At 33.4% G+C, this 14215-nt stretch overlaps 1 protein-coding gene across 7 annotated transcripts in view; it reads right to left on the reverse strand.

Moving 5' to 3' along the window:
• Positions 1 to 292: 292 nt before the first annotated feature.
• Positions 293 to 14215, reverse strand: part of PAPOLA (poly(A) polymerase alpha) — a 77689-nt gene continuing 63766 nt past the window's right edge. Inside the window, exons 17-23 of one of the 7 annotated variants that reach the window (XR_006355045.1) lie at positions 11551 to 11690; positions 11041 to 11141; positions 10390 to 10610; positions 7106 to 7171; positions 6119 to 6193; positions 3742 to 4003; positions 293 to 570 (exon numbers count right to left, since the gene is read on the reverse strand). Coding sequence is in view for 6 of the 7 variants with exons in the window: in XM_043989408.1 (XP_043845343.1) it covers positions 3908 to 4003; positions 6119 to 6193; positions 7106 to 7171; positions 10390 to 10610; positions 11041 to 11141; positions 11551 to 11690 (699 nt within the window). In the remaining variant the exon portion in view is untranslated. Of the gene's footprint in view, positions 571 to 1803; positions 4004 to 6118; positions 6194 to 7105; positions 7172 to 10389; positions 10611 to 11040; positions 11142 to 11550; positions 11691 to 14215 lie in introns of those variants that run through there. The other 6 variants (XM_043989411.1, XM_043989410.1, XM_043989409.1 and 3 more) reach the window with 6 other exon arrangements.

The following is a 14215-nucleotide window of genomic DNA, read 5'->3' on the forward strand; positions in this document are numbered from 1 at the left end:
AGTCTGAAAATCATGCAGTAAAAAATATGGCTAAATTATTGAATCAGCAAACATTTGAGGAAGTGATCCGAAAATTAAGCAGACCATTTCCCTCAATGTAATTGAAGTTCATAATTCTAATCAAAAACTTATTTTATTTACTATGTTCACACCTGAGTTAAGATAGCCCCAAATTTTTAGTTACATCTTAGGAAAGCTAACTAAACAGGAGAGGAAAAAGTTGGTGGAGAACAAGGGAAAAGGGAAGGGAAATGAAAAACCCCAAAAAATACAATTCAAGCTAACAGGCAACTAATTTTCCTCGTACTGTTCGTTTTTATTAAGAGTAAAATAAGCAAAAGTATATGCAAAGGATTGTTCAATGCCTTTTTAAAGTAAACAGTTTATCTTTTTGTTTAAATTGAAGCATTTAAGTGCTCTAACAGTTTAGATTTCCAGGGCTTGTTCTACAAGTTTGTATATTTAGTGATTTATCCTTTCATATGACAATTACTACTTGGAGCTGCTGATCATTTATTGCCACCTTGAGTGCAGCCAGAATTAATGCTACGAAGAACTCTAAACATTTTTCTGTGTGGAGAGAAAAACAAAGGTTTCAATTAGAAAGGTGCAAAACGATATTCTAGAATATACCCTGTTCCACATAACACATAAATTTTCCATTACTTTAAGAGTATCATACTAAATTGATAAAAAGACAAGTGCCAATTTACTAAAATTCATAGGTATAGTATGTTCAAAAAATCTCTAGCCAGTCAACTGTGCCAGTCAATTTGGAAGACAGATAATGGCAAGACTAATAATTCTGTATAGGCTTACAAAACAAGTGGTTAGAATCAATTTAATTTACTGGTTGAAATTAAACTACAATGAGCACAAATTAAAATTTGACTCAATTATAATTATTTTTTCCCTTTAATCATGTGTTATAAGTGATTAAATACATTTAGTAATATATGTAATATAAATGACTTCTAATTTCTAAATTTTAATATTCAAGTGCTTTTACTTATAATAAAGGCTTTTGCATAATACCCAATCCTTTCTCTTAAAAAAAACAAAAACCAAAACAACAATAACAACAACAACAAAAAAAAACCCAAGCAGCCTGGGACATTTAAGCATAACAGTTGAATTAACAAAACACTAACAGGAATACATCTTTCCCCTTTACCGAAAAGAATTTAGTGTGTAATGCTAAACAACTTGGTGTCTTGTAAAGAAGAGAAAAAGTATGACTCTCTAACTAGTTTTTAATAATGAATAACAAATGCAGGAATCTGCTGGCTGCTTCTGTCTATAAGCTTTAAAAAAAAATTCAGAAATCACTGCTGAAAATAAAGCAACAGTGCCACCTGCTGACATCAAAGGAAAACAACAGCACTACCTCAAAAATTCATTAGTATTTAAAATGAAGCCAATGACTACAAATACTGGCTGAGTAATGCTTTTGTGATGGGTTATTTTAAAGTGAATTTCTCAATTACCTACATTCTTCACTGACATGTAGGAAGCAGAATAGTAGAAAACAAATACCTGATGAGTAATGTAAAATATCAATTAAAACATATTTACTTTAACAACCCTATTTTCCCAGGCGTAACAAAATCACTAAAGGATTACAGCTATGATAGAACACCTAACATGTTAAAAATCAGCAAATATAAATTCTCTTTCATGTAATGTTTTATGCACTATTACAAATCTTATACTAGTGTAAACAATTAAGCAATTAAGTAAAAATCTAATATAAAATAAAGAGAAAAAGGTAATTTAAGTCAGTCAAAAGAAATCAGGCAACTGTGGGATTGTGCTGTTTTTTTATTGTGTTTTCAATGGAGAAATACATCATCTGTTTACAAAATAGCTCTTGAAAAATACAAGGAGTACAGATACTATAAAACAAAGCAAACTCCAGTCATGAGACACTACGTACATCATGCGAAAGCAACAGTCTGATCTCCAGATTATGAAAACTAGAATTAAAAAGTCACTATACAGAAAAATTCCAAGTTTCCTGCCTGGAAAAACTTGGGTGCAGTTACATGAAACGTTTAATAAACTGAATTTTATTTTCCCCAATGTGTAAACAAAATGACAAGACTAAATTTGTGCCTGGCAATTTCGATCTAAACTCCATAGCTACACAAAATACATAGACACCTTGTACGCTTCAACTGTTAGTATAATCATCTTTTCATAGGTGGTAGAAAGGGAGGGCAAGGTGGCTGCACAGGGCAGAAGATAAGGGAAATAGAAATATTGTATACTAGACATCTTAAAGAAATGGTGAAAAGAAAGCCTCAATTACTGCATAGCCTAAGGGGGAAAAGAAACTACACTCCAACTTTATAAAATTAATTTAGAAGGACAGTGGAAGAGTGTAAGTAATTGCAGTTTAACATGAAAAATGCACATGTAATAAGATGGAGCACAATGGGGGATTCATAAAACATGCTAATCAGAAAATATGGGAAGGTTTTTGTTGGTTTTGCCTTTTTCCCCCCCAGATTAAGGATAAGTAACTAAGTTTAAGTTTGCTATCTACATCTGGTATCCCTCACATTTTCTAGATACTGGTATTCTTTTGCGACCGGGATTTTAAAATTCCTTTTAAAGAAAGGAGCTCCTAAATCTTTTTGATAGCACTGAAGAATAAAACAAAAAGGAGTAAAGAGAGCTGACTAGATGTCAAGTGCTTGCTAGAAATGATTTTTTTAAGTATGTTTTTTCCTATCTAAAATTTACTGACAATTTTTGGTGAGCCATCTAAAAATAAAAATTGGTTTTTAAATTCTTGGAGAAAGTAGCTTTGCCTTTTTGTTCAAAATTTGAAATGTTTTACTTGGCTGCAGCAGGAAATCTATGGAGTGTACATACAAAACTTTTTATGTTAGTGATCAAATGGCCATCCCGAAAGATGTTATGCTTTACAGGCACCACTTAGTCACCCAAAAGTTTGAAGCATATAAGACCAAAACTTGGTGTTTTATGCCATGTGGCCACAGGGCAGTTTGTTTCACATCATGGCTTAAGTAAATACTGGCATTAATTTTTGATGAAATTATTCCTATTGTATGCATACAAACTGGAAAAAAAAAAAAGGAACAAAAGCTGTTTTCAGAGAGAAAAGATTGAAGGCAAGGGAAAAGAATGGAGCTTTGTTACCTCAAAGGAAAAAATATTTGCTTGTTTGATCACTGATTTGTATGCACTATAAAACTTTATAAATAAAACCAATATACTATTTCTTAATCATGTCCCATTCAAAACCAACTATTTCCCAATTATTCTTTTAATATGTCACATATTCTAAGATTTAACATTTCATTTTCAAGGGTTATGGCTACTTCAATGGGACTGAACTAGATGTACCCTTATCATTTGCCTCAAGTACAATAGTATAACCACTGTACAATGTTATCCAATTTATAGAATAATGAAGAAACTTCAGGAAAAAATAAAAATGCATCAAGCTCAAGATCTAAAATTAGTTCTACTTTCTAATAAAAAATACATAAAAGTGCATCATCAATATAAGGAATTCTTATGCCAGTTTGTATTGCAAATTTTTCAAACAATGCATCAAACAGAAATCCAATCAGATGTTAAATATGGATACAAATATAACTTGAGGTTTTTTTCCTCCTTTTTTTCTTTTAAAGGCAGTAATCCTTTGAAATAGTTAATGCAACTGTTGCTAACACATTACTAATAGTACTCCTGGCTTCACATACTAACCTGGACTTCCGATCAAGTGCTGATTAGCCCAGTAAGGGAGGTTCACCAAATAAACCTAAATCCATTTTCAGTCATGTCTAGTCTTGCACCCTCCATTCTCCTTTTTAGCATTAGAAGACAACAGGTTGAGTTGGCAGATATTGTTTATGGACCCCTGAGGTTGTTTTTACCGGTTCAATCTCAGTTTTATTGAATTCTTGATAACAGGAATAGGATTTGCAGGGAGAGCAGGGATATCTGAAAGGTCTGTACTGGATGTTTTCTGAGAAAGAAGGTGAAAATAACAACATTGTTGAAAGTTCTGTAACTTTTCAATGTAACTATCAACTTTTCACTTACTATGAACTGGGTGAATGCTGGCTCACCATGGTAAGAAGAAATGTTTTATACACCCAATACAGGTATTAAAAATACTAGTTGAATACACATAAGAGAAGTAATAAAAATACAAAATTAAATATGGACATATCTGGGACATGTGTAGAATTTAAATATGTAGAATGTAAACAAATTAATATGAACACTTTAAGCAAGGTGAAGTTGATTTCAAAGGAGCATCAAGTTAAAAAAAAAGCATCACATCAAGTTGAATCACCAACTACAATCTGAGTTTTATATAAACAGCCTCCTTTTAGGGGTAAGTGAAGATTCATTTCAACATCCATGTGTCATACTATAAATCATACATGACAATAGCAAAACCTTAATGTTTATTTCCTAATCTTATTCCAGTTTCAGAGAAGTTTCACCCCCTTCCCTCCACTGATTTTTCAAAAGCTACTTTAAATCACTACAGATTTATATCTGTTATTAGTAAAAGTGCAAAATTTCTCAAAAGATGTTTTCAAACTTCACAAAATAAAAATACTAGTTACTAATAAGCATTGCTTCACATGAATTTAGAGCTGCCTTTGTGAATAATAAAATCAACACAATAATTAAATACTACTTCTCACCAATAAAAATACCACAAAGAAAGATATACCATATCTCATTTAATATTTCACCTTAGTGATAAGAACATTTCCTTAGACTGTAATGCTATACAATAATTGAGGATATGATGAGAGCCAAGAAAAGTCTTAAGTACTCATAAGAAAAATTTCTAATTTCTAATATCTCATTTATTTCCCCCCATATGAAGTTCATCCTTCTATATGTGTAAAATTTTTAATGCTAAGGCATTAGGGAAGAAAATAAAACAAGAATGAATCATGATACATACATGTTGTCTCTCCCAACAGAATCCCTGAGAGAAATGAATGTTTCTATTTTTGTCTTTGTATCCCCAAACCTAGCATAGTGCTTGAGCAGGTATTAAGTGCTTAATAAATGTTTTTGTTGATTGATTATAGAATTTAACACGAGTGAGCACTGGTCAGGTTATACTGATTTGCTTTTTAAGGGGTTTGTCAAATTTACTGAAATCAAACTCTGCATACATTCTGTGCAAATGAACAGAAATGTTCTTATATTAACCATGAAAGTGACCTTTTCATGCAATACTTGAAAACTGAGTTAGGAAGGTTTTAATTTTCACATGTCCACCAGATTTAAAGTTTCAGAAAAATACTTCCTTTGTAACAAAAGAATTAAAGTTAAAATACTGGTCATTTAAAAAGAAAAAACAGAGTTCACCAATCAATGTGCAAAGCAGTAGTCATAAAACATAGAAGTAAATGCTGCTGGAGGGAGCAGTAAATAATTATGTTTAAAGATAATTATTTGCTTCTACAGTGAAGCTAACCACCTTTTTACTTCAACCATTCTAATCACAAACAAAAACTGCACCAATTCATTTCTTACTACAGCATACATGTTTCCTTTCTTGTTTTTTTATGTGTATATTTCCATTTTTCACACAAGTCTTTTATTTGAAAGTTAACACACAAGGATCCAAGAGTAAGTCTGCTACAAAGCATTAAAATGAACACAGTGAAATACTACTTGGTCAAGGAAAAATACTTAGGTTAACTAGCAACAAAAGTGGGTAGCGGGTACAAATTAAAAGTCAAACATTCAAAATTACAAAGATTACAATTTATCTTCCTTTGTCCTGTAATCCAAATATTTGTATATCACACTGTGAATATGGCAAGTGGAGATTAAAATGACACTTCTTGCAATATCAAGTAATTACTATTCAAGGGATGACTCAGCAGAATCTTTACACACTAAAAAAGAAAAGTTTTGGCCAAATTTGGTTCCTTAATTGTCTTCAGCCTGCACAAAAAACTCGTATTAGTTGAGTAAGTCACTTTCACACAACTGATATCAAAACATTTAATTTCATAAGCACTGTTATTATTCCTAAAGCCTTACTTATCTTAGGAACATTAAGGAAAAAAATAACACCCAACTCTACTTGCTTTAGTACCTGAGCAGCCAACAGAGGAGCCGCTGTCTGAAGAGTTTCAGATTGAGTTGTACTTGTTTCTGTATCAAGTTGTTCCTAAAGAGGGGGAGGGGGCAGTTGTTAATTTTTAAATGAGAGTATCACTGGATTTTTGTACTTTAATAAAGAGCACCATAAACTAGGTAGAGGTGGAAACCCTGCCTAGGATTCCAACAAGGAGAGATCAAGAAAAATACTAAGCTAAATAATATGTAACTAAATACAATCAAGGTTTTTCTTATAAGCTTTTTTTTTTACTCAAAAACTCCATTTATCTCATTTTATATCACATCAAAAATATCTCAAGATCTTCAATGACCCTCTCCAACTCGGTGCAACTCAATCAGGCATTTAAATAATCCACTATATAAATCAGTACTCGAACATTATAAACGAATACTGAGATAATAATTAGCAGAGAAAATAGAAGCAAAGCACTTTTAGGTGAGAAAGGGGGAAAAGATATTCCAATAACCTTTGTTGGATTTACAAAGAAGTTCAAAATGAGCAGTTAGTTAAAGAAATTAGAGCAAAACCACATGCTATGTACAAGGAAAAGTTAAGCAGTTTTCCAGCAAGCGTTCCATAAAACTGGCATTTTCTTTAACTCCCATAATAAAGTGCTAGCAACAGAAGGAAAAAAACTGTTATTGAGTCACTAGAACAAAATATTTCAGTCAAGTTTTGCTACTAAATCTTAATTATTTGTAATGTAGTGCAGTGTAGCAACAGAAATGAACAAAGACACGAACATTTCCATCTCAGCAGCAAACCCCAGACCATGTTTTCACTGGGCTAAAAGGAACTGTTACTTTGCTTACAAAAAGAAAGGAAAAAAAAAAAAACAAGGAAAGTTAATTGTGGAAGGTGGAAAGTGGAATGAAACCCTGTCATCTAGCAAGAAGATATACATCTTAGCTCTGTGAGAGCTGGGTAGCACTATTTTACACACAAAGTAAAATAGCATACCTTAATTTCCTGTTTATCATGTTCAATCAAATCAAGACAGTTGGCATCTTCACTTGTCTCATCCTGCTATTTAAAAAACAATGAAGAGAAAAAGGAAAAAAGCTTTAATGACAAAAATAGAACAAGTTTAGAATAACCTATCAACTTATGTTTTAACTTCTAAAAACTACTTAATGAAATGTTTCAAATGACTTAAGATATGAATTCTGAATTAAAAGAAATTATTGATGTTCCTAAATTCAATTTTTTTTTCTTTTTTGATGGGCAATGGGGTTAAGTGACTTGGCTAGGGTCACACAGCTAGTAAGTGTCAACTGTGAGGCAAGATTTGAACTTAGGTCCTCCCAAATCCAGGGCCAGTGCTTTATCCACTGTGCCACCTAACTGCCCCCCTAAATTCAATTTTTAACAAAAATTCTCCATCATAATTGCAACTACAAAAAGAATTGGAGAAAAGCCATATCTATTTTCTATAGATATTCCAGTTGCATAAAGAACTGTAAAAATTTAAAAATCCATAAATAATCCCTGTCTTTGATCAAAAAGGCAAAGACGTCAAAGTTAGCTAAACTTTATAACAAAATAAATAATATAACAAAACTCCTTTCCTCTAATCAATCCCACATGACTTTGACCCAATGCTTCTGACTTTTTAAGGAAAAAAAAAACGCATTGAACTATTTTTTTCTGGCTTATTTATAGAAATAAACCTAAAGTTCAAGCAATAAACATAACAACTTGGGAAAAATATAATTAACCAAACCTAAAGGAGGGACTTTGTTGCTCTCTTCATAGACTTCAAAAGACTGCTATGCATTAGAGAAATGTGATTGTGATAGACTCAATAGTTGTAAAATATTATGCAAAACCAAAAATATTCAAAAGATTTTTAAAAATGCAGGTGACCTCACCGGCCCTGGAGTCAGGAGTACCTGAGTTCAAGTCTGGCCTCAGACACTTAACACTTACTAGCTGTATGACCCTAGGCAAGTCACTTAACCCCAATTGCCTCACTAAAAAAAAAAAAAAATGCAGGTGACCAGATTCCTGTGTAACACTAAACAAGGGATTTTTCTGATTCCATCCCCTTCTACACTTCTCTTTTTTTCCCAAGAAAGAGTAGTTTTAAAAGATTTTGATGCCATTCTCTCCCATCAAAAAGGCATGACATAAACTATCACAATTTTAGTACCATGAACAAATTCAGAGGAAAAGTAGTATAAACCAGAGTAAAAAACCTTTTAAAATGAATATAAAAGTCTTACAAATCAGAATATAGTTGCAACAAGAGACTGTAAGCAGCTAAAATTCTAGCTAGTCTGTCTAAAATATCTAATGAGTGGTCGCCAATAAATTATAAGCTTTAGCAAGAGTTTAGACTTTTAGGCATTTATTAAGGAGAATAAGAATTTGGTGAAGAGAGAGAGAAAGGCCTAGATTCATCTATCTATCAAAGGGAGAGCGCATTTTTAGCTCCACTCTCCACCAGAGTCCTCATGAAAGAGGGGGAACGCCAGCCTCAACCCCTCCTTCTTCCACAAGCAAACAAAGAAAAGCCACATGTCTTGCCCTCAGGTGCCTTCTCCTCATGGCAGTTTTCCTACAGTAAGTCTCCAGCAGGTGGCATCATTCCAATCATTACAAGACACATCAAACAGTAAAAAATCTGGATTCGGCAGATCTGAGTTCAAATCTAGCTTCGAATACATGTAACAATACAACCTTGTGTAAGTCACTAATTTCCCTGGGCCTCAGTTTCGTCACCTATAAATTGAGTTTGCTGGAATAAATGGTCTTTGAAGTTCATTTTAGTTCTAATTAGTATTGAAAGAGAGCCTATATGGCAAGGAATTGGAAATTGAGGGGTTGCCCATCAATTGGGGATTGGCAGAACAAGTTGTGGTATATGAATGTAACGGAATTCTATTGTCCTATAAAAAACGATGCGCAGGAGTAGTTCAGAGAAACCTGGAAGGACTTGCATGAACTGATGATGAGTGAGATGACAGAACCAGAAGAACATTATACATGGTATCATCAACATTATGTGTTGATCAATTGTGATAGGTTAGATTCTTCTCACTAATACAAAGGTACAAGAAAGTTCCAAAGGACTCGTGATGGAAAAGGCTCTCCAAATCCAGGAGAAAAAAAAAAAAGAACTGTGGAATATGGATGCGATTTTTATACTATTTATATATTTATATTTATACTATTTCTTTTGGTTTTGGTGCTGTTGTTTTTCTTTTTTGAGGTTTTTCCTTTTTTGTTCTGATTCTTCTCTTATAACATGACTAATGCAGAAATATGTTTAATGTTATTATATATATATAAAACCTATATGAGATTACCTGCTGTCTAGGGGAGGGGGGCAGGGAGGGAGAAAAATTTCAAATTGGAAATCTTATATAAACAAATGTTGAAAACTATCTCTACATGTAACTGGAAAATAATAAAATACTTTTATCAGAAAAAAAAAGAAAGAGAGCCTATGTATCATCTAATCCAGGGTTTCTTAAACTTTTTCCACTCACAACCCTGGGTATATAAATTTATAAAATAGTTATACAAAATCTTTTACTGTTGCCAAATTTTTTGCGACCATTTCCCTTTAATGGTTTATGATTTATCTGGGGACACAATATACCAAAGCAAGACTATATAATTTTTAAATTGTACAATACAGACTGTGGGAATTCAGATTTTGAATGTTTAGTGTTACATTTTCTTATTTTTATAGTACCAAACTGTAAGTCCCCTTCCCTAGCCACCATTCCACAATATGAGCAGGCCTTCCCCCATCAGAATGTAAACTCTTTGAGGGCATTTTTGTTTTTGTATTTGCTTAGTACAAGTAAGTACATTTATTTATTCATTCATGGTTAATGAGAGTTGCTATCTGGGAAGAGGCTTTGAGGAAAAATAGAAGGATAACTGGATAACAGATCTAGAGCTGTAAGGAGTTTTAGAGGGCTTCTAATTTCATAAATGAGAAAGCCAAAGCCTAGGAAGGTTACATGACTTACCTACAATCACAAAGGTAATAAGAATCAGAGGTGGTTGAGCCCATGTCCTCTGATTGCACAGCCTAGCCTGATTTACTTTCACTGTACCACGTAATATACTCTAAAAGTCCTGGTTATCTAAACTTTCTTCCTTCTCACTAAAAAGACTTTACTACTTCTCTGATACACAAATGATAATCACAATTTGGCCATTATTTCCAAGGGACTCATAAAAACATTGATGAATGATTAATAATTTAACTTAAAAATATAAATTACCTCTTCTGTTTTGGTTTTCTTGGGACTCTCTTCTTTATGAGGTGAAGACGTCCTTTTGACTCCTACTATAGGATTAGGTACTTTTGTTGCTGTGTTTCCTGAAGGTCTTGGTGGTTGGTTTACCAGACGTGTTGAGGAAACAACTCTGGAGACCGTAGGCTTTGGTGGTGGAGAAATGGCTGGCTGTGTGGCAGTTTGAGGAATGCTTTCACTTGAAGTACCTACAGTGGAAATAACAATACATAATAAAGCCAGAGATCCCACATAAAGGTTTCTTCCATTCCTCGGAATTAAATCTAGGGATATTTTAAAAGTAATACAATAGAGGTGTGTGGTTTTTTTTCAAAAATACTATAGTCATAAGCTATTGAAAATCATAATTAAAGGTATAATGTTCTAAAGTTCTAAGTTGGGGGGCGGCTAGGTAGGGCAGTGGATAGAGCACCAGCCCTGGAGTCAGGAGTACCTGAGTTCAAATCCGGCCTCAGACACTTAACACTTACTAGCTGTGTGACCTTGGGCAAGTCACTTAACCCCAATTGTCTCACAAAAACACACACACACACACACACACACACACACACACACACAAAAAAAAATTTGAAACTAAAGTTCTAAGTTTCATATTGTATACTAAGTGAGTTTCCTTACCCCCTGAGCTTTCACTGGAATTTACTTGTGGCACAGAAACCTCAGTTGCCTGGATGTTGGTCACAGATGCTGCTGTTACAGCTGGAGCAGGACTGTTTCTGCTAATGCACAAAAAGTAGTAGTATATCACATACAAGTTTTAGTTTGATTCAGTTAACAAACATGAACACCACCTCCAAAAAATGTGATCAAATAGCCCAAAAACTACCATGTTTCGTAAACTGAAATTTGAGAATATGAAAAGGTTAGGATTTTCAATTATTAAAACTCTCTGCATGTATATATGGCACAGTTCAAAAGAATTACTGACCCAAGAGGACAGCCTTAACCCCACTTCCTTTGCTTTCTTCCAGCGTTTAAGCAATTTTGCAGACAAGGACCTTGTTTCTCATATCATTTGTATCTCCACACAACCCCACCTCCCCAACAATGCCTAGTAGTATCTAGGGAAGTGATATTTATACTTCAGTAATTAGTACATGAATGCCTACTATCTTTTTCTTATCTTACCCCTGAGAGCTGCCAGAACTATTCAATGGACTGGTCTTCATAGCACTGGTAGGAGAAGGCACAGACATGCTGTTGTCACTATCCATAGATAAGTCTAGGCTGCTGTCATTCAGAGCTGTCAATCGAACTTCTGATGAATGCTGCAACCAGTGAAACAATGAATCACATTTCTCTATTTTATCAAAGACACTAATAAATGATTAATAAATGGCATTTAAAACACACTTATGAATTAAGTTTGTAAAAATCACTGAAGTGTCATTTTGGTCACATTAAACTTCTGAAAACCAATTTTTCACAGAATGTTAAAATCATAAAATTTATTCATGATATAAAGCACTTAAAACCTGGAGGCTTAATCATATATATATATATATATATATATATATATATATATATTAATAACTGCATTCAGAAACATGGATCTGTGATTTCAACACTATGAGCAATTCCAGGTTAATCTTAAAATGTTACCTGAGGTCTTGAGTGGTTAAGTGATTTGACCAGGGTCACATGACAAGTCCCAAGAGCAGACTTTTAACCTAGTTTTTTTAAAGAGCAAATCTAGCTATCATTTCACTTTAATATCATTAAGTTGCTCTACTGATTGCTACAATAGAATATAATGCAAAAAGAAAAAAAAAGAGTAAGAAACTCTATCAGTTATAGTAAAAATATAGATAAAAGGTTGGAGTTGAAGCTAAAACTTCAGACATTAACTTTTATTTTCACATGTTGAATTTTCTACAGATTTAAATGTGAGGGATTTAATGCTACATTGTTAATGAAAATGAAAAAATCTTTCCTTCAAGATGCTGGACTATTATGTTCAGTTTTTTTTAAATTATGAAAAATTATAGTGCCCAATGCTTACTTACTATGCAAATATGTAACAGCTACAGATAATTAGGAAATACACACTTCAATTTACATTCTACAGTTTTCATATAAGGATTTTGTATTTCTTTAGCATAGATTTAAAAGATAACACAAGCCTAAATAGATAGGTATCACACCTGATAGTAAATCTGTAAAATCAACTTCTATATCCTGAAATGAATTAAGTACCTAGCGATTTTTATATGGTTAATCTTCAAAATACTGTTTTGTGCTATTCAAAAGTACTGCAGTAGGATAGATGCTTGAGGTTTTTTTTTCCTATATAAAGGTAAAGACTTTCCACTTTTCCACACTTTCTTTTGCATTCTTCCATGTAACAGCTTTTTTTTTTGGGGGGGGGGGTGGCAATGAGGGTTAAGTGACTTGCCCAGGGTCACATAGCTAGTAAGTGTCAAGTGTCTGAGGCCGTATTTGAACTTAGGTCCTCCTGAATCCAGGGGCAGTGTTTTATCCACTGTGCCACCTCGCTGTCCCAACAGCTTATATTTTTTAAAAGGCCTGTTAGGGTTAAAGATGTGCTCTTTGGATGTAGAACTTTTAGTGAACCTAACTGGTTTATTAACTTGATTATACCTTTTATTTATTTATTGGGGGGGGGGGGGTGAGGCAATGGGGGTTAAGTGACTTGCCCCGGGTCACAAAGCTAGTAAGTGTCAAGTGTCTGAGGTCAGATTTGAACTCGGGTACTCCTGAATCCAGGGCCAGTGCTTTATCCACTGCGCCACCTAGCTGCCCCTTGATTATACTGTTAATGAGTTATTGTTATGGATTACTCAATGCCAGTCTCAACGTAAAAAAATAACAAAAAAAGCAAACAAATATGTTTCAGAATTTGTAAAGAATTAAGAGAAATAAACTGAATTCATTTTCTAAAATTAAAGCAAGAATACAAGTACATAATACGTGTGTGTGTATACACAGGTATAAACATTCTGGTGTTGATACATTTGACTTATGAAATATATTTAACATAATTATATATTGATATGTTTAATTTTAAAACATAAATTTTATAAGTATCCAAATTTACTTATCATTGGTTATGGGCATCAACTATACTAACAGGTTCATTTCATAAGAGGCAGTATTTGTGCTCACATGTAAGGAACATGAAACTGGGATAATAGTAATTGAGCATTCAGTTCTAACATTTTATGTTTTATTGCCACGTGATGATTTCCTTGGATTAAAAAACTCCTTAGTTCAAAAACTTACCATTTATTGATTTTACAGATTCATAATATCAAATAACATTTAGCTGTGGTATATACAATTAAATCCAGATACTTTGAAACTTTTTACATGGCAGAAAAAATTTTTAAATTGTGTTTCAATGTCTTATAATTTTCATATGACACCAATAAATGTCAAATAACTAAGCTGCTCAAAAATCAAAATTCAGCGAGGCAGCTAGGTGGCGCAGTGGATAAAGCACCGGCCCTTGATTCAGGAGTATCTGAGTTCAAATCCAGCTTCAGACACTTGACACTTACTAGCTGTGTGACCACTGGCAAGTCACTTAACCCCAACTGCCTCACCACCCCCCCCCCAAAAATCAACATTCAGACAAATATAATTTCCCGTAGATTTGTATAATTTGGAAAGAAATAAAGCAGAGATGACTATGACAAATTCTCATTGAACAGAACACATGGATACCATCTTGAAACAGGAAGGTACACCCAAAAGAATTTATTAGTACAATGCAAACTAAGAGAAGATTTAAAAATTCTTACGGCCCATTTCATACTGTTATACTCACCTA

This window comes from Dromiciops gliroides, chromosome 2 (assembly GCF_019393635.1).
Source record: "Dromiciops gliroides isolate mDroGli1 chromosome 2, mDroGli1.pri, whole genome shotgun sequence".
Lineage (NCBI taxonomy): Eukaryota > Metazoa > Chordata > Mammalia > Microbiotheria > Microbiotheriidae > Dromiciops > Dromiciops gliroides.